General features: G+C 35.9%; 2 protein-coding genes across 4 annotated transcripts in view; both read left to right on the top strand.

Annotated features, from left to right (window-relative positions):
* The window catches only part of ITGAV (integrin, alpha V), a 95763-nt gene extending 81703 nt beyond the window's left edge, over positions 1–14060 (top strand). For all 3 annotated transcript variants that reach the window (XM_011936495.1, XM_011936493.1, XM_011936496.1), the window contains 9 exons: positions 189–268; positions 640–720; positions 1162–1267; positions 2221–2379; positions 3144–3257; positions 8740–8853; positions 8956–9063; positions 9973–10095; positions 10366–14060. In XM_011936495.1, the coding sequence (XP_011791885.1) occupies positions 189–268; positions 640–720; positions 1162–1267; positions 2221–2379; positions 3144–3257; positions 8740–8853; positions 8956–9063; positions 9973–10095; positions 10366–10461 (981 nt within the window). In that variant the 3' untranslated portion in view covers positions 10462–14060. The remainder of the gene's footprint in view (positions 1–188; positions 269–639; positions 721–1161; positions 1268–2220; positions 2380–3143; positions 3258–8739; positions 8854–8955; positions 9064–9972; positions 10096–10365) is intronic.
* Positions 14061–25534: 11474 nt separating this feature from the next.
* FAM171B (family with sequence similarity 171, member B) overlaps positions 25535–27022 on the top strand; it is a 76097-nt gene continuing 74609 nt past the window's right edge. The window contains exon 1 of the mRNA XM_011936505.1: positions 25535–25549. Coding sequence (XP_011791895.1) covers positions 25535–25549 — 15 coding nt within the window. The remainder of the gene's footprint in view (positions 25550–27022) is intronic.

Here is a 27022-nt window from a genome sequence, read left to right as displayed (position 1 = left end):
GTGTTAGCCAGGATGATTTCGATCTCCTGACCTCGTGATCCGCCCGTCTCGGCTTCCCAAAGTGCTGGGATTACAGGCTTGAGCCACCGCGCCCGGCCTTAGAACATTATTTTTTATTTAGACATCAGATTTGAAATTTTGCTAATTAGACATTGACTAACATTACTATCTTTTCCTCTCTCCTTCAGCTCTTAGCTGGTCTTCGTTTCAGTGTGCACCAGCAGTCAGAGATGGATACTTCTGTGAAATTTGACTTACAAATCCAAAGGTATGAAAACAACTTATATTCATTTATGATTATCAAATAAATATTATTTGTTGTAAATATACTATGTAATATACTTTAAATATAGAATAGCACAGATTAAATTTTATTGCTTGATTATAGCATTTTAAAATCAATATTTATGTTATAAGAATAACTTTATTGTCAGGTTTGAGTTTGTAAAACGAAATTTAAAATCCAGAAATAAAACGTTCATCTTCTTGGAATTAAATGTTAATGAAAATAACTAAGTTGAGGTGTAAGCTTTACACTTGTTTCTTTTGTTAATTTTTAGTTTCACTGGATTTGCCTCTGTATACTTTTGGTGGTTATGCATAATTCCGTTTTAAGTATTTTTTTTTTTTCTTTTTCAGCTCAAATCTATTTGACAAAGTAAGCCCAGTTGTATCTCACAAAGTTGACCTTGCTGTTTTAGCTGCAGTTGAGATAAGAGGGTCAGTATGAATACTTAGTTGAGTATCTCATTCTCACAATTGCTTTTTAAATGTAACTATCAGGCCTTAGTCTCTTCTGGACAGTAGACACTACATATTTAGTGGTGGTTTTACTAGGGCATTAGCTCCTGTAGAAATAAAATCCTAGGTATGTTCCAAATCCCCAATACTGGGTGATCCTCAAAAGGAACAAAACATGGCAACAACATGCACAAATTAAGTTTATTGAACTTTTACACAAATTAATCAATTTACCTGTTACATGTACATTTCATAAGAGCAGTTTTTGTGCATGTGTGTGTTCATTAGTTTTCTCTTGAAGTATTTTTAAAAATTAGATCTAATTTTATTCACTTGAGTAATGAATACAGGGCACTTTTGAAAATGGACTGACTATATCATTTTGATATTCATGGTAGGTTTTCTTTGGTCATTGTTTAGAGTCTCGAGTCCTGATCATATCTTTCTTCCGATTCCAAACTGGGAGCACAAGGAGAACCCCGAGACTGAAGAAGACGTTGGGCCAGTTGTTCAGCACATCTATGAGGTTTGCAGTTGTTGGATTTTACCCAAACCTAGTGAATGAGCCAACGAAGAGAGGAACAACTAAGCTACTTAAAAAAAAAAAATTCTATATAATTTTTATGTAAACTCTGCATTGGTTAATTATGTGTCAGAGATTTGTTTGAATATTTTCCTTTTTCATAAATTCATTTTTATTTTACAAATAGCTGTGTTTAAATAAAGCAGTTTATATAATTTGTTGTTTAAAATCAATTTGTTCTACTTGAATAAAAGAAATAAGTCACTGGTACTTTCTCATGGGCATTTTGTAGTTCTGGCTAAAAATGAAAATACCAATGGCAAATAATCAAAACTGTATTTCTATAGGAAGAAAATTTTCTTTGTCATCCTTCATTAATAACTTTTTAATATTTCACCTTTTGTTTATACATATATATATATATATATTTTTTTTTTTTTTTGAGGCGGTGTCTTGCTCTGTTGCCCAGGCTAGAGTGCAGTGGCCTGATCTCAGCTCACTGCAAGCTCTGCCTCCTGAGTTCAAGCAATTCTTCTGCCTCAGCTTCCCGAGTTGCTGGGATTACACGTGTGCGCCACCATGCCTGGCTAATTTTTGTATTTTTAGTGGAGACAGGGTTTCACCGACGGGGTTTCACCATGTTGGCCAGGCTGGGCATGAACTCCTGACCTCAAGGGATCTGCCCGCCTCAGCCTCCCAAAGTGCTGGGATTACAGGTGTGAGCCACTGTGCCCAACCTTGTTTATATTTTTATCCTGACACATTTTACTCTGTGTTAGAGACAAATGTTGAGTTTGATAATTTTTGCATAAAAATAGCCACATTGTAATTAGAGGTTAACTGTGGAAACTGTGCTGTTGTTCAAAACCTATTGCTAACATGATTTCTAAAGTTGATGTAGGGGATGGAATAGATTTTTGCCCAAGGTGTAGATACATTTTCTTTTTTCTCCTTAGCTGAGAAACAATGGTCCAAGTTCATTCAGCAAGGCAATGCTCCATCTTCAGTGGCCTTACAAATATAACAATAACACTCTGTTGTATATCCTTCATTATGATATTGATGGACCAATGAACTGCACTTCAGATATGGAGATCAACCCTTTGAGAATTAAGGTAATGTGCTTAATAGCAGCTCTTCATTATAATGATATTTCATTGCCTTCTTTCTAAATCTATAAAAGAAATTCATAAAATAAAACAACGATTTTAATGTAAAACCCACTCTGCAAAAAATTGTTTAGTTCATAAGCAGTACACTCAGGATAAGTTCATTTGTATAATGGGTAAGAATTAATTCTGTGACATCCTAGTGAACTGTATCTTCATGGTGTGCTTACTGAGCCTCATGAGATGTCCTTCAGGGACTCAGTTTGACCTTGGCTCCATCACATTGTTGTTTGTTCAGGGCGTAATATCACATCAAGGGTGTTTTGTTGTTAAAATTGCTACTTTGGGATAAGCTTTACTGTTTTACTCATGATTCTCTTGACTTTTGGATGTAGTCATCTCCATCATAGATTTTTACTAGAAAAAATTATACAGTATGGTCTAAGGAAAGGTAAAGAAACAAAATAAAAAATATACCCATGATTGACATCACAAATGTACTGAGAATTTCAGGCCATTTCTGTGTGTTACCTCGAGGTAAGCAAGGGCTGAAAATAATGGTTAGGGAGAGCTAATTTTTTTGGTACATATTAAAGACTAATCTTTATTTTCTGTCCTTACTGCTTACCATATACAGAGTGGTAAATCTTCTATCATACTAAATTTTCATTCACTATTTTTTAATCATGTCTAAGAGTTTATATCAAAATGCTGATATAAAATGTTTTTCATTGTCATTTACCACCATTTTGTTAATGTGATTGCATTAGATTTCATCTTTGCAAACAACTGAAAAGAATGACACAGTTGCTGGGCAAGGTGAGCGGGACCATCTCATCACTAAGCGGGATCTTGCTCTCAGTGAAGGAGATATTCACACTTTGGTAAGTGCCATTTCAAGTACGTGCACTATAGACATTTAAAAATATGTGACTATAGAACTGACGCCAAAGAACATTTCAAAAATAACAACAGCTGTGCTTGAACAACTACATTTATTTTTATACCATGCATTCCTCTTACTTTCCTTTTTCCTAGTCAGATTAATGCCATATTTTCTTCAAATGATCTATTTTTGTAGATGGCTAATAGAACTAGTTTACGTCCCAACTTAATTTTCCTACTCTAGTTCTTTAACTGTCCTCTTTCTTGGCCTCCTCCTAATCTCCGAGGCTTTAGTACGATACTAAAAAATCCAGAAGGTCCCAACAAAAATACATTGGAATAATAATTAGCATTTGATTAACCTTTGTTGAGTTAGCCTATATAATGGCTATAATGTTTTTAAAGGCGATTGCTTTTTTTTTCTTTTAATCAACAAACCTCCAAATCTCTAGTAGAGAACCTGGTATAATGTTTTTTGTTTGTTTGTTTGTTTGTTTTTTGAGACAGAGCCTCACTTTATCACCCAAGCTAGAGTGCAATGACACAAACACAGCTCACTGAGGCCTTGACCTCCCAGGCTCAAGCAATCCTTCCCTCTCAATCCCCCCAATAGCTGGGACTACAGGCGCTCACCACCATGCCCGGCTGATTTTTGTATTTTTTGTTGAGATGAGGTTTCACCATATGGCCCAGGCTGGTCTCGAATTCCTGAGCTCAAGAGATCTGCCCACCTCAGCCTTCTAAAGTGCTGGGATGACAGGCATGAACCACCAGGCCCAGCACTGTTTATGTTTAATAGTGATCACTAGTTACTTTTACAACACCAAATTCTGTGGTTCTTGTTAGTTCTCATCCAGTTCAACTGTCTAGTGACTTTGATTCACTTGATCACTTCCTTCCATTGACTCTCATGGCTGTAAATACCATCTGGTATAGATGCCTTTGATTTATATTTCCAGTGTGATCTTCTGCATTGAACTTCAGATTCCAATATCCAACTGCTTACTAGAAACTGCTTTTAAATATCTAATAGGAATCTCAAACTTAATTCTCAATATATACCCTTGGGTTTTCCCAAGTCTGCTCTTTCCATAAAGTTCTTAGTTAATTTTAGTAAATATCAACTTCATTGTCTGTCTAACACCTGGACCTCATGCTTGACTCCTCTCTTTATCTCAAATCTCACGTCTTGTATTTCAACAAATTGTATCAATATTTACCTTCAAAATGCCTAGAATCTGGCCCCTTCTCACTAGTTTCATCACTAACACAACCTAACCCAGGCTACTTTCCCTTCTCAATTGGACTATTGCCAAACCCCTGGTTGGCCTCTGTATTTCTGCCTTTCTCCCCACTATACTTTGTATGTCATAGAAGCCACAGTGATCATTTTAAATACAGGTCAGGTTGTGTCACTCCAGTGCCTTCCCATCTAACTCAATGAGAAAGCAAGAGGCTACAATGACCTTTAAGCCCAACATTAACAGGCACTTCCTGCCTCTCTGCTTGCATCTCCTCTCCTTACTATTCTGTTTCTCAAATTTTCCACCTTGCTCTTCATTGAGCAGATAGCCCAAAGCATGTTTATTCCTCAATGCTTTGAAATTGTTCTTCCATCTGCCTGGAATTCTTTGTCCAGATATCCTTGTAGCTTATTTTCGCATATTGTTCTCATGTCCTTAAAAGTAAAATTATGTCAGAGGAATTCCCTGACCAACCCATGGGAAATAGAAACTGCCTTCTACCTCCCAACCCCACTTTTGATCTTGCACTTTCTGTTCTCCTTCAGAATCTGCTTTTTTTTAGTTGAGACAAAGCTTACATAAAATTAACCGTTTTAATGATTTTAAAGTGTATAATTTGGTGTTTTTTAGTATAATTACAACATTGAACCACCATTACCACTATAATTGTGAACATTTTTGTCACCCCAAAAAGAAATGCTGTACCCATTAAGCAGTTTATCCATTCTCCCCTATCATCAGCCCCTGGTGACCACTAACCTGCATTCCTACTGATTTGCCTATTCTGGACATTTCATAAATGTAGTGTCATACAACATGTGGCCTTTTGTGTCTAGCCTTCTTTCATATAGCATGTTTTCAAGATCTACGTTGTGGTGTGCCTTAGTACTTCATTTTTATGCCTGAATAATACTCCATTGTGTGGACATACCACCTTTTGTTTATCCATTCATCAGTTGATCCACGTTTTGATTATTTCTACTTTTTGTCTATTCTGAATAGTGTTGCTATGAACATTCGTGCATAAATTTCCATGTAAACATGTTTTTCAGTTTTATTGAGAATAAACATAAGAGTGCAATTGCTAGGTCATATGGAAACTCTATGCTTAACTTTTTGAGGAACTGCCAAACTATTTTCCAAAGTTGCTGCAGCATTTTACAATCCCAGCCAGCAATATATGAGGGTCCTATTTTCTCCACATCTTTGTCAACACTTATTATTTTCTGTTTTTGTTTGTTTTAAAATTTTTATAATCAGGATATCCTGGTTGGTGTGAAGAGGTAACTCATTGTGGTTTTGATATGCATTTCCCTATTGACTGATGATATTCAGCATCTTTTCAGTTGTATATCTTTTTTAGACAAATACCTGTTAACATTTTTTGCCCATTTTTAAATTGAGTTTGCCTTTTATTGTTGAGTTGCAAAGAGTTCTTTATATATTCTGGATACTACTTTCATTAGATTTATGATTGCACAGGTTTTGTTTCATTCTATGTGAATTGTCTTTTTAATTTCTTAATGGTGTCCTTTAATGCACAAAAATTTTTAAATCTGAAGTTCAATTTATCTATGTCTTCTTTTGTTGCTTGTATTTTTGTTGTCATATTTTTGAAACCATTGCCCAATACAGGCCATGAAGATTTATACCTCGGCTTTTTTGGTTTTATAAGTTTTACACTTACAGCTCTTACATTTACATCCCTGATTCATTTTGAGTTAATTTTTGTGTATGGTGTGTGGTAGGGGTCCAGATTTATTCTTTTGTGTGTGGCTATCCATTTGTCTCAGCATCATTTGTGGAAGAAATTATTCTTTCCCCTTAAATGGTCTCAGCAGTCTTGTTGGAGATGAATTGATTATAAATATATGGGTTTATTTCTAGATGTTCAATTCTGTTCAGTTGACCTATATGTATATCCTTAATACAAGTATTGTTTTGATTACTGTAGTTCTGGAGTTCAGGTTTTGAAATAGGGAAATATGAATACATTTTCTTCCTTTTAAGATTATTTTGGTTATTTAGAGTCCTTTGTGATTCCTTATGGATTTTAGGATCAGCTTGTCCATTTCTGCAAACAAGGTAGTTGGAATTTTGGTAACAATTTTCTTGAACCTGTCTCAATTTGGGGAGTATTGCTATCTTAACATTACATTATTTCAGTTCATGAATATGGTATATCTTTCTGTTTATTTATTCTACAATTTTTTCAACAATATTTTGTCATTTTTAGTATACTTGTCTTGCACATCCTTGGTTACATGATTTCTGTGTATTCTTTTCAATGCTCTTTTATTTTATTATTATTTATTATTATTTTTGAGAAGGAGTTTTTGCTCTTGTTGTCCAGGCTGGAGTCCAATGGCATGATCTCGACTCACTGCAACCTCCGCCTCTCAGGCTTAAGCAGTTCTTCTGCCTCAGCCTACCGAGTAGCTGGGCTTACAGGTGCTCACCACCAGGCCTGGCTAATTTTTTGTATTTTTTTAGTAGAGATGGGTTTCACCATGTTGGTCAGTCTGGTCTCAAACTCCTGACCTCAGGTGATCCACTCACCTTGGCGTCCCAAAGTTCTGGAATTACAGGTATGAGCCACCACGTCCACCTTATTTTTATTTTTATTTTTTAGAGACAGGGTCTTATTCTGTCACCTATGCTGGAGGACAGTGGCATAGTTATAGCTTACTGCAACCTCAAACTCTTGGGCTCAAGCAATCCTCCTGCCTCAGCCTCCTGAGTAGCTAGGACTGTAAGTGCACCCACTACCCCTGGCTAATTTTTAAATTTCATTTTTGTAGAGATAGGATCTCACTATGTTGCTTAGGCTGGTCTTGAACTACTGGCCTCAAATGACCTTCCCATCTTGGTTTCTGAAAGTGTTGGAGTTACAGGTGTGAGCCACTGCTCTTGACCTCAATGCTGTTTTAAAGGAAATTGTTTTCTTAATTTCTTTTTTGGATTTCTTATTGATAGTATACTGAAATATGACTCATATTTGCATATTGATCTTTTCTGTACTTGTTATTTTAGCTTAAATTGTTTTAATATGGATTATTTAGTGTTTTCTATATGTAAGATCCCGTCATCTACAAAGAAATAGCTTTACTTTATCATTTCTAATCTGGATACCTTTTACTTTTATTTTTATTTTTACTTTTTTGATAAAGAATCTAGCTCTGTCACCCAGGCTGGAGTGCAGTGGCATGATCTTGGCTTACTGCAACTTCTGCTTCCCAGGTTCAAGTGATTCTCCTGCCTCAGCCTCCCAAGTAGCTGGGATTACAGGTGCCCACCATCACACCTGGCTAATTTTTGTATTTTGAGTAGAGATGGGGTTTCACCATGTTGGCCAGGCTGGTCTCGAACTCCTGACCTGCAGCGATATGCCTGCCTCGGCCTCTCAAATTGCTTGGATTACAGGAGTGAGCGACCATACCTGGCCTTAATTTTTCTTAATTGCACCGGCTAGAACCTTCTGTACAATATTGAGTAGAAATGACTTGATTTCTATTGTCTTATTTGTGACCTTAGGGAGAAAGAAGTATGAAGTATGATGTTAGCTGTGGGCTTTTTATCAATGCCCGTTATCAGGTCAAGGAAACTCTTTTCTATTCCTAATCATCAACAAATGTTATCACTACTAGGCGGCATTGTCGTGGGGTGCGTACATGTGATATGTCTAATACAGTGTATAGAAGCATATAGAAGGTGGTGAATATTTATTTCTTTTGGCTGCCAACCTTGAAGTTACTGATTAAAACATCAAATGTGTCAGAGGCCATCAGCATGTGATTTGATTTTTGTAGGCCCTCCATGGAACACCCATTAAAAATTCTGTTTTCTTTTCCACGGGGATGTTGAGATCTGGTTTTTATATCTTACAAATATCACCATGTTCCGAGTTTGCCTAAAGAATATTGAGTTCTAGTCATAGAATGAATCTTTTAATATTATGGATCTTATCCTTCTATAACAAATCACATTAAAACCAACCCTTTCATTTACAAGGAACTACATGTGTGGCAAAAGAAGAAAAAGGAAAAGAAACATACCAACCCCTTCACAATAAAAAGCATTCATAGACTCAACTATTAGCCTATTTATTTACAAGACAAAAGAATCTGGATAATCTCTTTGACTATCACACAAAAAGAAAAAAAAAATGACGAATTTTCAAATGTTGAAGAGATGATAGAATTACCTTTTCTTATAAGTAAAGAATTTGTTTTGGCAGGGTTGTGGAGTCGCTCAGTGCTTGAAGATTGTCTGCCAAGTTGGAAGATTAGACAGAGGAAAGAGTGCAATCTTGTACGTAAAGTCATTGCTGTGGACTGAGACCTTTATGAATGTAAGCAGACTGGGGCAGCATTTAGCAAACATACCCAGTGTTTTCAAAGAAATATACAAGGCCTGATATCTGAAAAATCATCTAATTGTTATTTCCAAACAGAAAGAAAATCAGAATCATTCCTATTCTCTGAAGTCATCTGCTTCATTTAATGTCATAGAGTTTCCTTATAAAAATCTTCCAATTGAGGATATCACCAACTCCACATTGGTAAGTCATTGGTTTAGGTGAATAGTATAAATGTACTCAATTCAAATGCTGTACATGTTTTTATTTGGTTTTAAAAAAAAAAATGACAGCTTAACTCTTGATAATTTAAACTGAAGTTATATGATAGCATTATAACCTAGTTTAATATTATCATTTTACTCCCCTACCTCGGAGTGATTAAAGCTAGACCTTTTAGTTTAGCATCTTGTCCAGTGTAAGAGACTTCTTAGTATATACTACATTATATTGGGGAAATTTTAGGAATTTTCCTTTACAAAGTTAGAAAGTTGGAAATTAACTGCAACAAGTGAGGCATTTTGAAGATATTTAAGGAGTAAAAATGGGATCAGCTCATGATAAACTGGATTGGATTATTTAAAAATCATTTCAAGCTGGGCGTGGTGCCTCACACCTGTAATCCCAGCACTTTGGGAGGCTGAGACTGGTGGATCATTTGAGGCCAGGAGTTCAAGACCAGCCTGGCCAACATGGTGAAACCCCTTCTCTACGAAAAATACAGAAAAATTAGCTGGGTATGGTGGCGCACGCCTGTAATTCCAGCTATTGGGGAGGCTGAAGCATGAGAATCACTTGAATTCGGAAGGTGGAGGCTGCAGTGAGCCAAGTTCATGCCCCTGCATTCCAGCTTGAGCTACATACAGGGCAAGACTGTCTAAAAAAAAAAAAAAAAAGATTGCATTTCAGATGCAATCAGAAGTCAACTTGTCATTGGGAGTTTCATGTGTGTATGTGCTTGCTCTTGATACCAAATGTGAAACCACTAAATTATCATATGCAGGAAAAGAATATACTGTGAATTCCATTAAAATAAAATATAATATTTTCTCAGATATTTGTTGATTAAGTCAATGCACTGTTTTTAAAACTAAAATCTTTATTCCTCTATAGGTTACCACTAATGTCACCTGGGGCATTCAGCCAGCACCCATGCCTGTGCCCGTGTGGGTGATCATTTTAGCAGTTCTTGCAGGATTGTTGCTACTGGCTGTTTTGGTATTTGTAATGTACAGGGTAAGTAACGAACTTAGAAAGAGACAAAGAAGGAGAGAGGGAAAACAGAAGAAAAGGAAAAGGACAGAAGGAAAAGAAGAATGAAAAGTAAGGGAAGGAAGAAAGGGACCTGTAATGATGATGCTTGATGAGCATTACTTATTATTTGAGGAAAGATAAATTCTGTGAAATACAATTTAAATTTTCTTAGTGGTAATATAGTCACTCAGAAAATACTTTTCATATTCTACACTGATGTGACAGTAATAACGGTTTTTCTTCAACTGACAGATGGGCTTTTTTAAACGAGTCCGGCCACCTCAAGAGGAACAAGAAAGGGAACAACTACAACCTCATGAAAATGGTGAAGGAAACTCAGAAACTTAACTGCAGTTTTTAAGTTATGCTGCATCTTGACCCACTAGAATTAGCAACTTTATTATAGATTTAAACTTTCTTCATGAGGAGTAAAAATCCAAGGCTTTACTGCTGATAGTGCTAATTGGCATTCACCACGAAATGAGAATTATATTTGTCAACCTTCTCCTGATAAAGAAGTTCAGGCATACATTTAATAACATAGAGTGACTTGTGTTTTTAGGTATTTAAATAATAAAATTTCAAGGGATAGTTTTTATTCAATGTATATAAGACAGATAGTGCCTGATTTACTACTTTATATAAAATAGTACCTCCTTCAGTTACTGTTTCTGATTTAATGTATTGAATTTCATTTGTTGTTGTTGTTGTTGTTGTTTTAAAGCAGTCCAAATTTGGGCCTTAGCAATCATGTCTTTTGTATAGGTACTTAATGTTAATACATATTACACTACAGTTTACTTTTCAGGATACTAAAGACTTTATAACTGCATGAACTTAGATTTTTTTAATCACTTATATCGTGGAACTTTATAAACACATACATGATACCATCAAAATTGTTGCTTTTAATAACAAAGGTACAATATTTTGTTTTAATATGAAAATTGGGTAGATCCTATAACACTTTTGTTTATATTAAATCCACAATATTTTATTACATTTTAACTTGTATAAATTTTATGTCAACTCCTTCTAGCCAACCTATACTAAAAACAAGTTCCATAATCACAAATGCCTCTTTTGTGTAATTGTTTAATTTCAACTGAATATCATAATGCTTAAAGCCATATGGAGTTGGAAATTATTTTCAAAGCATATTTATTTCATTGTTTTAGTCTGGCTATTTACAGTATATAAAAAAGCATTTTTATTAAAATACTGTGTAGTTCTTTGAGATAGTTGCTTATGCTTATAGTAAGTAGTACATTCTTAGAGTAGAGCAGAGTTTTTAGTTAGTATTAATTTATTTTCCCCCTATTCATGTATTTTTCCTTATATTTCCAAAACTGTTACTGAGAATGGGTCAATATCAATGAGGAATCCTTACAGTTGACAGGAACCTGGACCCCTTACCCCAACTTTATGAGTAATGCTTGGAATAAAAACTCTTAAGGTGACTCACTGATTTACTTCTAGCAATAGCATAATGTTACAGGAATATTAACCCTGTTTAAGCAAGGTAATATGTAAAATCAGTCTTAGCTATCAGAATAACTTCTAAAAGATATTTTTATAAGCAGTTCAAGTTATTGAAAACCTTTTAAAGCTTTCTGAAGTTTGTTAGTATAAATTACTTTTCTAGGATTTTTAATAAAAGCCACATAGGTAGAAAGTTGTAGTTTTATATGGCTCTGTAGAGTGGTGAACCTTCTAGAGGAATATATGATTTATTCACAGTTTCTGAAGGCCTGGGGATGATGATCAGTCATACCTATTTTTGTGTAATTACATCATGTTGTGCATTAGAAATGGAGAGTTTAATAGCTCTTTAACTGCTGTCCTCATTAGGTAATGATAAATATTTCCCTCAAATAATTGACTATTTTGCTGTGTTTTAAAAATAATTGAAATTTATCTTGCCATATCTCATAATTTCCTGCAGAAGTGACTGAGCTAATCTTAAGAAAATATTCATAAAATAGGAGCACATTTAGTTGAGGTATACAAGGTAGGACTATAGACAAGACTCTCTATTTAGCTTTGGTGAATTTCAAAAGTAATGGGTCTTGGAGTATAGATTTTTGTTAGTAGCTTGAAAAAGCTTAATCATATGCAGTAAATATTTTTATTACCAATAAATTTAAATTTTTTTAAGAAAAATATTTTTATCCTAGGGCCAAGTGTTGCCTGCCACCAATCAGTAAGTTAATCTGTAACAAACTTTACCATAACAGTTCTACCACCTAGTAACAGTCATTTCTGAAAATATGTTGACTAGAAAGTCACTCTTTGACAAAAGTGTTAGGATTTGCTTTTGTGCCATCTATTCATTTTATGGCATCTATCTTGAAAATAATCTTGTATTAGAGATTGAAAGATGCTGTAATTTGGAAATTAACATGATTTCTTAAATTACCTTTATGAAATATAGTTTTGTATAATAGCATAGATTTTCCTTCAAAAAATGAACATTTATATATCTACAAAAATATGGAGAAGTGTAATTTGAAAGCCTACTTTCTGAAGAAAATGTTGGAATTCTTTTTATCATGATTAAATATCAAAAACTTGCCCCATGAAAACTTTAAATTTCTAAAACATTTGAAATACTACTATATTTGTGATTTATTGAGAATAAAAATCTGTTTTGAAGTATAAAATTCTTACGATCTGATTCAGTTTTAAGAAAGCATATAAATGAACTAGAAGATGTTGAAAACATTTGACATTGTTAAGAAATATACTGATTTTGATTTTTATATAGGTATTTATTTCACAATTGATATTTTGAGAAAAATACATGTGAGTCATTTTTTCTCTTTCTTTCTCTTTTCCCTTAACGATTATCACTGTAATTCTGAATCTGAAAGGTAAAACAATTAGTCAAAATATTATTGCCATCATTCTACCTGTGTTATGAAACTACTTACTCATAGTTAATTCTCATTAACACTTACATTTCCATAAAGAAAACTCAAGTGTTAGTAAAAGAGACTTTACTGGCTTAAGAGGGCTGTGAAAGATTTTTGATAGTGAATCATGACCCTAAGGGAGAGACTTGTGTGATAAAAGCATTGTATATAATAGATCAGTGATTTTTGTAAGGCAAACAGAATTCATGAGTTGGTAGAACTTCCTAAGTTGAAAAATGTAATGATTAGCTTGGTGGAGAAGAATGAATCGTTCTTGGAATACCTGTGTGCAGTCACTACCCATCTCAGTATCACCTTGTTTGTATTCTTGGATAGCTAGTATATGTAGTAGTTTGATGACTAATTTAAAGAAAAACACCTAAAATTTGAAACATGATTGTAGGATCAAAAAAGGTAGATGAAATTACTTATACTCAGTGTTTTGGAGATTATTCCTTTTAGTTTGTTGGTTGACTGGTTTGAGCAATAGAAATATGCAGCATGCAATATATGCTTATATTTCATTGTAATTCCTGATATATAATGAACTTCTTGGGAGAGGTACTGAATCTTTGATTTTTTTTGTCATTTTTCTCAAGTGCAATATAACAATGTAACCAAATCTAGATAATGTCAAAGTTGTCATTAATTTAGTAAGCCTAATATAAACAAATATTTGTATTATTTTTGTTAGCAGGAAAGAGTGATTAAGTGAGGTTATTTACCCCTAGATGGTCCATTCTGCATTGTATTTCAGGCTGGAAATGAATTATTCTTTACTAGTTTTGAAACACTTTGAAATATCCTAAGGTAACTTGGAAGCTGTGTAGTGTATCAAATTAATTTGCTACCTAATAACATAGAAAGTAAATATGTTTGTGGTCACCCACATTGGGTGAGACAGAAAATGAATCTGTTCTAAAATTTGTAATTTGCTAACTTGATTTGAGTTAGTGAAAACTGGTACAGTATTCTGCTTGATTTCCAACATGTAACTTGTGACTGTACAATAAACATAAGCATATGGTGCCACTTTTGTGTATGTGGTTCATCCTTTCTATGATGTGTTTTTGTTTTTTAATTACATGAGCTAGCAATAATGAGCTAAAAGGATGACCTCAGAGAGGTAACTTTCTCCAAAACTTCAAATCTTGAATGTCAATTATTTGAAGAAAAGAAACACAAAAAGAGCAAAATGTACCACATTAAAATCCATCCTTAGAAAGGCAAATATGTATCTGCCTGAAATATAAGAATTATTTTATTTCTAAACAAACATTTCTAAATTCATTATGCTAACCTTTATTACTTTTACATTATCAGATTGCTTTTAAAATGCACATTTACATCTTTCTTTTATAATTTTTAATTATAGTGTATATATGCCATTGCATATATGCAATTGCAATATGTATATGCAATTCTAGTATGAAAATACCTATTTTCATAAATGAAAAGTACCAAGAAGAAAATTAAGTTTTGAGATGCTTGGGAAGTTACACTGAAGTAGCATAATACACCACCATAAATTCCTATGGAAATAAAATAGAGTATTGCCAGCATCCAGAAGCCCCCTTCTGTCTCTTTCTAATCATATCTCACCCCTGCCCTGCAAAAGTAACCACTGTCCTTACTTCTAACATTATATGCTTAGTTAGATGTGATATTTTCCCTGGACCAGCAAGTCATAACTACCCCTATCCTGACCACCATACTTGATATTTTGGCTGTAATTAAGATGTAAAATGTACAGCACCTACACGTGGAAGTATTTTGAGTGTGAGAAGTAGAAAATGGGCAGAGCCTTTCTGTCCTGCCTGACTTACTAGTTGCTCTTAAGGATCAAATGAGAACACAAATGAAATGATTTTATTTTTTTGAGACAGGTTCTTGCCATGTTGTCCAGGCTGGTCTCAAACTCCTGAGCTCAAGTGATCTGCCTGCCTTGGCCTCCCAGAGTTCTGGGATTACAGGCGTGAGCCACCACACACTGCCTGAAATAATTTTGAAAACTGTTCAAACCACTTGAGTTCAAAGCTCTTCCCAGTCACTTACAAGTTTACCCTCTGTGGGAATATCTTGGTCCACAGAGGGTAAATTTGTGAGGATTTTGTGAAAATGCAAGAAAAGGGGTTATCAAAGGCATATATTAAGTGCTTATCCAGTAAGTCTCATCCATCATTCACTTGATCGGTCCAAGAAGAAAATTTTGAGCCATGGAATTCTCTTTTCCCAGATTAATTTTAAACATTCTTTGAACCTTATAATGGTGATAAATCATTAATGAGGAAAGCCATTATAGAGAGTTATATTAGTCTGTTTCACACTGCTATAAAGAACTGCCTGAAACTGGGTAATTTATAAAGGAGAGAGGTTTAATTGACTCACAGTTCAGCATGGCTGGGGAGGCCTCAGGAAACCTAATCGTGGCTAAAGGCAAAGGGGAAACAAAGCACCTTCTTCACAAGGCAGCATGAAGGAGAATGAATGCAGGAGGAACTACCAAACACTTATAAACCATCAGATCTCGTGAGAACTCACTCTTAAGAGAACAGCATGGGGGAAACTGCCCCCATGATTCAATTACCTCCATCTGGTCTCTTCCTTGACATGTGGGGATTATGGGAATTACAATTTGAGACGAGATTTTGGGTGGGGACACAGCCAAACCATATGAAGAAACATTTTTGAACAGGCCTGAAATATAAAATTCAACCACCAGCAGCCATGTTGGCAAAAAGTGACAGAACTGTATGCATTTTAGAAAGAGAAATTATACCACTTATTTCTAAGAAGTAGCTTTCTTTGTTTTTTTGCTTTGGTGATATGTCTATTTATTATGAATAATTTATATAATAACAGCTAATATTATAGATACTATATTGATACCCGTTTTACTGATTTGAAAATCTGCTCAGAGAGTGATTAAGCTCTCACACTAGCATGTGGTAGAGATTTATGCCCCCGGGTTGTACTCTCTTAATGTGTTCTACAGTAGTGTCTTTCCTTGCACAAACCACCTAGCCCCTCCATACCTTTTTATTATACCCCTTATAATAGACATCATGATATCTACCTCGTTATGTAGTATTATCTTTGGAAATATTAAATATATGCAAAGTACTTACATATATTAGTATATTAACATATTAGAAGACAGAAGGATGGCTGGCAATATTTTCATACTACTGCCAAAAAGAGGTGATAAGGGCTTAAATAAACCAGGCTAGTAACAATTGGGAATAGAAAGGAGACATTTAGGATAATGTATGATGTAGAATCCATAGGTTTCTGGGTTAGGTGATTGGCTGGACTAAGAATTGAGACAGGAAATGGGAGCAAAGGGGCAGAGATTTGGGGAAGAGCAGAGAGTTTAGGAGGGGAAAAGGTACATTACATTGGAGGTACTTATGGCATATCTAGATGGAAATTTCCAGCAGGTTCTTGTAAACATAAGCCTTGGTATTCAGGAGAAAGATCAAAGCCAGAGAAATAATACACGTATTAGTAGAAGTTAATGGATGAGATTGGATGAGATGCTTCAGGAGAAATGTGTAAAGTAAGGAGACAGGAAGAAGGCAGTGCACTGAATTTTTACATTTAAAAGGAGGATGGGATGGCCAGGAGCCGGGTGATTAGCTATAGAAGTAAAAAGAAAGTCAAGAAAGACTGTGACACAAGATCATAGGGAAACAAAGTAAGATGAATGAAGAAGAGTAGGTTATTGGTGACCTTACAGAGAGCCATTTCAGTGGCATGGTCAAGCACTAAACCCAGATTCCAGTGGATCAAGCAATGGATAGGCATTAGGCTTGGCTTGGCTTAGAAAGGAAGAGAAAGGGCTGTAGTTTGAGGTGAAAGCAAAAGTAGGAAAGTTCATTTTACAGATGGAAAATACTTGAGCAGTTTTATACATTAAGGGACAAAATACATTTTAAATGATGTGATGTAGATAAGGAAAGAAGGAAAGCTTGAGGAAAGCAGATTTAGAACATATTGGGAGAAGGAGGGTCAGAATTAGCATCAAGAGATGAAGTAGAACAATCACAGGGAGTATCTTGGATCAGGAGCAAAATCACAAGCTGAAAACAGTGGCCTGATGTTTTGTTTGGCCTCAAAGTATTTTAAAAATAAATGAACTAGTTGGCACCATTAATGTATTATGAATACCCCAAAGACAGATATTCTGAATTCTAAGAGCTGCAGTATTCTTGAGGATAGGAGCCTGTGTTCTTGCTTGGATACAGCATTGGAACTGAGTAAGGTCTGCACTGAGATGGTCAAGCAATTTTGGGGTTACCATAAATCCTAGAGAGACTTCTGTTTATTTAATGAGACTAAGTTCTCATTACTCATTTGCCTAGCCATTGTAGGAATTTGAGCTTGTAACTCCTGATGAAGAGCCTGCTGAAATCATGAATGGATCAGAATTACCTGCTGAGTTTACCATACCAAACACTCTTTGGCTAGGTTATACCCCAAAAACCTTTTGCATTTGTTCAGTCTGTTACTTGTACATAAGCTAGATCTAAAAACAAGGCAACCAGCTGGGCACAGTGGCTCATGTCTGTAATCTTGAGATTTGGGGAGGCCAAGGTAGGAGGTTTGCTTGAGGCCAGGAGTTCTAGACCAGTCTGGGCAAGACAGTGAGAACCCCATCTCTACAAAAAAAATTATTTTTAATTAAAAACTTTCTTGTAAACAAAGCAACTTGATGACAGATATCATAATACTTTGATATGCTTGATTAGAAAAAAAGATTATAAATAATTTTAGTGACCAAGAACAGAACTATAGTCATTTAAAGTTTAATAGGGGTTTCTAATTTCAATAATGGCAGGATAGCTTTGTCAGATAACAATGATAAATTCTGAACAAAACACAGTGGAAAACAATCCTTTGAAGACATTGAAGTTACTGAAAGCAGGCAGAAATTGAAGGAGATTTAACTGTTAAAGAAGGCAGCTACCCTTTCCCCTGAAGTTACTCCCTATGGTGCAGATAGAATACAACAGAAAGCTGTCTTTCTTTCCTGGAATGAGGAGACTGCCACTGTGGCTAGAAATTGAGGAGAAAAATCCACGAAAGGAAGCAGCCACAGGGTGGGAGGTGGGAAATATTTCCCTCAAATCCTTGGCTGAACCCAGCACTGAGTGAGGCTATAAGGGGCCCAGAAGAAAAAAACAGAGGCAGAGCTGAAAGAACAGAGCAGTTATTCCAGCTACTACTGTCCACTGCACGAGAAACAAGAGATGGAAGTTCAAGTCTTACTCAGTTACAGGGCTTAGAAAAACCTATCTTTCCATTGAAACCCCATTGGATCTATGCCTTAGGAATAAGTAGTACAGAATTAATTAAGATTAATTAATTCCCCCTAGGATGAAGGGCAAAGCCAAAACAGGCCCACCCTACCAAACCATAAAACCAAGCTTCCCCAAGTTTATGATACACTTGTAATTTAACTGACTGCTGGTAAAGACTTACTTTCAGGGGAAGATGACACAACTTAGAGACTCTGCAATGTATCATTCACAGTGTTGTGGAGGGGAGGAGGGTGGGGAAGAATGGGAAGAAATGGGAAAATGTGAGAAAATATAACCCAGAGTTTTGAGAAAAATCAGTCAATAGAAACAGACCCACAAACAATTTAGCAGACGTGACTTTATTTTTTTGTTATTTTTATATTGAAAAATATTTTATCTTTCAATTTGTTTTTATTTCAATAGCTTTTGGTGTACAAGTGGTTTTTGGTTACATGGATGAATTGTACAGTGGTGAAGTCTGAGATATGAGTGTACACTTCACCCGAGCAGTGTACATCATACCCAATGTGTTGTTTGCTATCCCTCACTCCCTCTCACCCTCCCCACTTCTGAATCTCCAGGGTCCATTCTCTATGCCTTTGTGTACCCATAGCTGACATGACTTTAAATAACTATGGCGAAAATCCTCAAAAGTCTATAGGAAAACATGAATATTATGGATGAAGGGATGGGCATGTCAGGAAAGATTGGGAAACTAATTAAATACACTTGAATGAATATTTTAGGATTAAAAGTAATATCTGAAATCAGAAATCCATTGGAGGGGGGATCAAAAGTAGAGTAGGGTAGCATAGAATAAAAGATCAATGAATTTAGATCAACAGAATTTATCCAAACTGAAGCACAGAGTGGATAAAAAAGAAAAAATAATAATAGCCTCCATGACTCGTGGGACAACCTAACTAGGTGGAAAAGCAGTCTCAGAGAAAGAATGGGGCAGACAAATTATTTGAAGTCAAAAATTCCAAATTTGATTAAAAAAATAGCAACCTACAATTCTGGAAGCTCAGTGAACCCTAAACAGGACAACTTTTAGGCATATCAAGGTCAAACTCCTAAAAGTCATAAGTTAAAAGAAGTTTGACTCCACCCCTTCTTAATGTTAACAATGCCGAGAGAATTCGTTACTTGGCCAAGGCAGTTACTAGCAGAATTGGGACTAATGCTTACACATTCAAATTCCTGGTCCAGTATGCTTTCTGCTGTGCAACATTACCTAGATTACTAAACATAGCTCATAAAATAGAATTGCTGTTGTCTAATGAATACGTTGCAATGCCCGAATATCAATTGGTGCAACAACAATATTTTTCCAAGTAATGTTTTATTCACTCTCTAAAGTATTCTGACTTTCCTAGAAAGTTATTTGCCTATGGTCCCTTTCATACCATTTCCTTGTCAACCCTATTTTCCTGAAGCATGACAAATATATAATCGGTTTTAATAAAAGTAGTATTTAGGTTTTGACTTTGGTCATTACATAGTAATTTACCTTCACATTATTTTTAAATGCCTACTTTGTTTCAAAGTAATTAATCTCAAAGTTATTTTACTTCCTTTCTCAGATATTAGGTGTTAAAATGGAGTCTTTAGGGGTTACTTTTTAGTTAATCCTGTATTCAGAATGTTAATTAGTTACCACTAAGTTATTCAAAAAGTGTCAACTGATCTACATTATTATTAGTAGTTTTCAATTTGGAGAATTATGCTCTTCACCAGAGTAATAGAAATTATTTTTGATCTTGTGTATGGTACATGGTAAATTTTTCATAGAAAATTCTGGTGGCTTATACTTTTTTTCCATCTTTGAACAATGCAGATAAAGTTGTTTTTAAGATTATAAGTGACATAAACATCTTTAAAATTCAGGGATATTATCACCTCTTCTGGAGACAAATCAGTAATTTTGAATTTTTCAGTATACCTTAGTGAGGAAATAAAAAGGAAAAAAATTATTAAATAGGTAAATTTCCTATTTTGTAATACCAGTTTTGACTTTCTGACTTGCACCTTGACTATTAAACCAGAACCAACCACTTCACCACCATGTGGTGCTAAATTACTAGCACAAACTGAACCAGAAAGGTCTTCTCTCAATCATTCCACAGGTATTTAATGATTCCCAACAGATAGAGATGACATACTAGTAATTAATTTTACTTTATTTCCAATGGACAGCCCTAGCCTTTCAAGGGAACCCTAAAGCAGCTACAGTATAGCAGTGATTCAACGACAGAACTGAGAATCTGGTTTATTTACCATACAGAAATAATCCCATCTTCTCACTTTTAATTCTCCAAATCCAGCTCTTCTCCCTACCAATTCTCTATCCTCTCCTAGTTGCATGCAGTCTTGTCACTGGATAAGCTTCATTACTTTATCATGTATTGAATGATAAATTAGTTTTACATTGCTGACAAATCCTTTTAAGGCACTTTGGATTTTAAAGTCCAAACTATGTGTAAGGTAACATATTCACAGCTTCTATGAGTTACCTCATGTACATCTTTGAGGGGTATTTTTATGTCTACTGAAACGAGGTCATTTGTCCCATAGAACTGATATTTATGGTTTATTTTTAATAAACATAGAAATCGACCCTACCAGTTTTAAAACTTGAAAAATTTACATTTGTGTTATCTGAGTTCCTTTCTCAGGAAAGCACCAGCCGGCCTCCCAGAGAGTATCAAGGAACTGAAACTTAACAGATCGTGGCATCTGGACAATGAGCTCTCAGACCTCTTACTTGTCATGATTGCCTAACCAACCACCTGCTTCCTGTTGATCAACTTCTCTTCCTTATTCTTCCCTAATCTCCATTTTCCAACACATAGTTCCATTTCTTCCCTGCTATAACCCTTAATTTTAGTCTAGTTTTTGAGGAACTGCCAAATTGTTTTCCACAGCAGCTGCACCAGTTTACATTTCTACCAGCAATGTGTGAGGGTTCCAATTTCTCCACATCCTTGCCAACACGTGTTTTCCATTAAAAAAAATTATAGCCATCCTAATGAGTGTAAAGTTGTATCTCATTGTGATTGATTTGCATTTTCCTAATGACTGTTGATGTTCAGCATTTTTTCATGTGCTTATTGGCCATTTTTATATCTTCTTTGAAAAGAATGACTATTCAAGTCCTATGACCCGTTTTAAATATTGTTGTGTTTTTTGTTATTTTGTTTTAAGTTGTAAGACTTCCTTTTATATTCTGTAGGTTGTCTTTTCACTTTCGTGATAGTTTCCTTTGATTCAGAAATGTTTTAATTTTGATACAATTCAATATATGTATTTTTCTTTCTTTTGTTGCTTGTCCTTTGGTGTCATATCTAAGAAATTATTGCTGAATCCAACATCACAAAAATGTATCCCTATACTTCTTTTAGGAGTTCTATGTTAGTTCTTGTATTTATGTCCTTGATCCAATTTTAGTTAATTTTTGTAAATGATGTGAAGTAAGGCTCTAACTACATTCTGTTGCATGCAGCTATGGAGTCGCCCAACATGAACATTCCCAGCTGAGGTCAAACAAGACGCTCTTCCTTCTTGTTCAGCTCTTAAAGTGGAAATGCGTCCTTTCTGTGGTCTCTTTAGCACCATATTTTTCACAGTTGTGTGCTTTTTTCCTGGTGATTTTATTGTTTAAAATGGATCTCCAGTATAATACTGGAGTGCTGTCTAGTGCTCCTAAGTACCAGAAGGCTGTGATGTGCCTTATAGGCAAAAATACAAGTGTTAGGTAAGCTTTGTTTAGAGTGCTATTGTCTATGAGTTCAATGTTATTGAACCAACAATATATATAATAAACATGCTGTCTTTAAACAGAAACAATAAACAAGGTTATATATTGATCTGTTGACAAAAATCTTGTGATGAGAGATTCACAGGAACATAATTTGGTAGTTCCCCTAGGAAGAATGGTTCAGTATTTGCTAATTCAATGTTTATGGTGACTTAATAGAACATTGACTACCGGGAAAAATGAGAAGTGATTGCATATAACATGCATTTTGTTTTGTTTTTAATTTTTTTCTTTTTATCTTCAGGTGAACATCATGATCTAGAAATTGTATATATGTATAAGATACCTATAAACAAAACAGAACAATCATATACAAGTTTAACAAAAGAAATAACAGTTAACATTTACCGAAGACTTCCTCTGGGCAGAAATTCTAAGTATTTCACATGTTATTTTATTTTGTTAGCTCCTTTAGTTTCTATTATTTCTTCCCCTATCAGTTGAGGAAATTGAGGCCTAGAAACTCATGTAAATTACATCACTTGTGAGTAGTTGATACCAGAGCAGTCTGTTGCCATGATTCTCCACCCTTAACCAACAGTTCTGCCTCTTAAAATTATTTTATTGATTTATTCAGCCAAGTAATCAATCAAACAAGCAATGTCAGGTATCACGGTAGGAGCTGCTGACACAGCTGTGAGCATAATGGTCCTGGCTCTTGTGGGGCTAGTGGTGAGGATACAGACAAGTAAATGCCCATTTTAAATAATAAGATCAAAACAGGAAATACGGGTTGCCATGCAAGCTCATAGCAGTGGCACCTAATCAAACTAAGGGTGTCAGGGAATGAATCCTGGAGGAAGTAATATCTAACCTGAACCCTTCTGGCTCTAGGGGAACTTGTCAGTTAAACAGGTAAAGGAGTAGACTTCTAGGCAGGGAAAAATCACATATTTAAGGTCTAGGGGCAACTCAAATCTAGTTCAAAGGAACAGAAGAACCTCCCGTGTGTGTGTGTGTGTGTGTGTGTGTGTGTGTGTGCAGGAAAATTTTTAAAATGAACCTGAACCTAAGTAGTCAGGGGACATATTGCAAAGGGCTTTGTAAATAATGTTACGAATTTTGGATTTGTGCTAAGAGTAATGAGGAGGTACCAGCAGGTTTTAAGTGGGGCAGAATTATATGTGTATAGTATTGTGCTTTGCTTTCTGATGGTTCTTGGGGCATTCTTTAAAAATGATGAGTTTCTAACATCAGTGATTACATTGTGTTTAGCATAAACTTTACAATGGACTATGTACCTGAAAATAACTTGCTGGATTAACTGGCATTTTTCATTCCTTTGTAAAACACACAGACTAACATTTAGGGCAAAGTAGTTATCAGCTTACATCTTCCTGAATGTCTGCCTGTGTTTACTCCTATCATTGGGTTATGCCTGTGCCAAAAGTCAGTTATATTTTTCACAAACTTTTTCTCTTTTTTTGCCAGTTATACGTGTGATAAGGAATATATACAATATGGATTTGAAAGAAGTAAATTTTTCCTATTAAAACTAAGTGTAGGCCAGGTGTGGTGGCTCACACCTGTAATCCCAGCATTTTGGGAGGCCAAGGAGGGCGCATCACCTGAGGTCAGGAGTTCAAGACTAGTCTGGCCAACATTGTATTTTTACTCTACTAAAAATACAAAAAGTAGCCAGGTGTGGTGGCATGCACCTGTAATCCCAGCTACTCAGGAGGCTGGCAGGAGAATCACCTGAACCAGGGAGGTGGAGGTTGCAGTGAGCCAAGATTGTTCCATTGCACTCTAGCCTGGAAGACAAGAGTGAGACTCTGTTTCAAAAAATAAAATAAAATAAAATAAAATAAAATAAAATCTAAGTTTAATACTAAGTATGTGAGAAAATCCTACAAGCTTGGGAAAAAAATTGAACATAGAATGACTTGGCACTCTGATTGTATGGCAAGGGTCTTTGAGAACTTCCACTTAAACTAAACCTGCAAATTATAGTGGTGTATCATAATTGTGGTTTATGACTTCCAACTCTAGGATGTGGTTGAATACTCAAAGAAAAATTCTTGGCCCTACATCAAAAGATTCGTGAACGAATATGTATTTATTTATCTCGGGTAAAATAGGTGGTTTAAGATATATTTAGGATGTATTGACTTTGGTCTCTTGATGAATGTTTTTCATTTGCCAAGTACTAGCCCCAATTGCATCGGATAATATGGCTTTTTATATTGCACAGAAATTAAGCATAAACTACACAAATAATGAAGCACTTAAAAACCATTTAAATACTCTTGATTGACAACACTTATCTCTTGAAACAGTCCATAGTAGTGAAAGATTTGATGTCCACCCTCTACTGGGGTCCATGACCCACTGGCTTTTCCTCCAGAAGATCTGCTTCTACTATATTAAAAATAACTTGGCTACCCCAAGGCAGGATGACAGTAATCCTGGCAGCATTCCTTTCCTTCTCATCCACCAGTCAGGTTTTTGGAGCCATTTCCATTTTCTCCTTTCTTCTCTCCAGGAGCAGAGGTAACTTGGAAGAGATTGCAATAAAAACAGCTTGACGAAACTGATGGAAACTTGTTGCCTCTCCTGCCTCACACAGACCAGGGAAAGAAAGTCCTGATGGAAGAATGATGCTTAGTGTGAGTGGCCTCACTTTAGTGTCTATTTTCCCCAAAATTATGTGGTCCACATACCTAATTTTTGTTTAAAAATCACTAAAAAAGCAATACAAACTCACAGCAGAAGTCTCAAATGGTGCAGAAAGGTAAAGTCACACACTGTAAATGTAGCCTCTGGCAAGACACAGAGCCTCTCTGATCTCCGGTGTTTCCATTTGCTAAATAGGATAATGAGAGCTAATTTCCAGAGATGATCTGAAGATATAATGAGATAATTTATGCAAAATGCCTATTGTTATTTTATTTATGGTTATTGTGTCAGTCCATTTTCTTTATGTCAGCCCAGTGACATAAAGAAAAGCAGTTTACTTTGGATCAGTTCTGCTGGCTGTACGATGGAACTGTGGCGCCGGCACCTGCTCTGGTGAGACCTTAGGAAGCTTACAATCATGGTGGATGGTGAAAGGGAGCCAGAGTGTCACATGATAGGAGAGGGAGCAAGCGAGAGAAGGGAGTTGCCACACTTTTAAACAACCAGATCTCTTGTGAGCTCAGAGCAGGAACTCAGTCATTACCATGAGGAGCGCACCAAGCCATTCATGAGGAATTCTCTCCTATGAACCAAAGACCTCCCACTAGGCCCCACCTCCACCATTGGAGGTCACATTTCAATATGAGATTTGGAAGGGACAAAACATCTAAACCATTAGTTATATATACACCATTTTCATCTGCTTAACCAAAAAATACTTTTCCAGTACTGAGAAGTTTGTTGTTTTCCAGCATATTGAAAACATGGGGAGGGACAAGGTAAGAATGGTGAGGGTGGAAAAGGACAATGAACTACGATGGTAAATGGGGTGATGTCACAGCAGATGACATTTATATTGCACTATGAGATGTCCCACAGGTACTCCAAATACAAAGAGACCACAACTGAACAAGCCAGGGCTCATTACTCTAGGCCAGTTAATGTTGATAAGGTCATAAGCAGCCATCTAAGATCTCAATTTGTCAATTTAGGTGTTCACACTAGGCACATCTCCTCCTCTTCCCAATTAACCATATCTGTTTATTGTAGTCTTAGTGTCTCCTACTCTTTTCCTTTTCAGTTTCAATGACCTTTGGCATCTCCTCATGGGTTTTGGCAAACACCTCTAAACTGGCATCTTCTCTTCCAATTTATCCCCCTTTAATTCATCTGCCATACTGAGAGCAAAGTGATTCTTCTAAAATGCACAACTGGTAGCAAGTTTCTTCCCTGATTAATTTCTTTCATTATCATCTACAGTGTAAATTTCAATTTCTGTATACAGCATCTAAGTTTATTCCAGAAGTTAACAAATGTTAAGTCCTTAAGCACGCAGCAAGTACTACAGAAATCTTTGTTATTACTATTATTTTTTAATGACCTGGTCTCCACTCTGCTCTTCAATCTAAAACACTGTCATTCCTCCATTAGAATAATTGGTCACCCTTTTCCAAGCCCACTGTGCTTACACACCTCTGGGCTTCACACACACACACTTCCACATTCCTGATTTCTCCCGCGTAGAAGTCTTACTTTTTTTTATATTCTACCTCCCCTGGTGTTTCATAGCCCCTACATACACGAGATATTTTCTTCCGATTCTGAGACGTCTGGACTTATACTGCTTTTCTGTTTGTAGCACCACATTGGGTTCTAATTTGTTTCTGTGTTCCTCTCCCCTAATAGATGATGAGCTCCTGGAATGCAGGGATTGTATTTTACTTATTCCAAACACCTGAGGAAATGCTGGTGCATGGTAAGCAACTAGTATTTAGTAAGATTTTTTTTTCTTTTTTTTTGAACAAATGAAAAGGGTAGGCTAGAATTAGACAAAATGTAATTAAGAATATTTTATGACATGGAAAGAAATTCCCACTAGGGTAGAGAAAAGAAGTTTAGTCAAAATCTGGCGCGCTGCAGTTTAACTTCTAGCTAACCATTGATGGCGGTGATGCAGCAAAGCCTATTTGGTTGAGATCCTGGCCTTTTGATCCGTTGGTGTCACATTATGTGCTGGATGGGAGTAATCAATATACCACCTTCCCTGCTACTTTGGGCTCAGGTGGAGGGAATTTTATTCCACTCTCTGCAAATCTTCCCCGTGCCTCAGTGGGAAGTGGAGACTGTGAGGGTCTACCAGCTCCCAGAAGGCCTCCCCTTTCTGTTTCCCCTAGGGCCCTCCACCCGGGCTGCAGCCCCAGCATCCGCGTCCTCTCGGAGCAGCCCGGCCCCAGGTGGCTGCCGGGCGCGGG

This window comes from Colobus angolensis, unplaced genomic scaffold (assembly GCF_000951035.1).
Source record: "Colobus angolensis palliatus isolate OR3802 unplaced genomic scaffold, Cang.pa_1.0 Scaffold153, whole genome shotgun sequence".
NCBI lineage: Eukaryota > Metazoa > Chordata > Mammalia > Primates > Cercopithecidae > Colobus > Colobus angolensis.
This window is presented reverse-complemented; position numbering and strand designations above follow the sequence as displayed.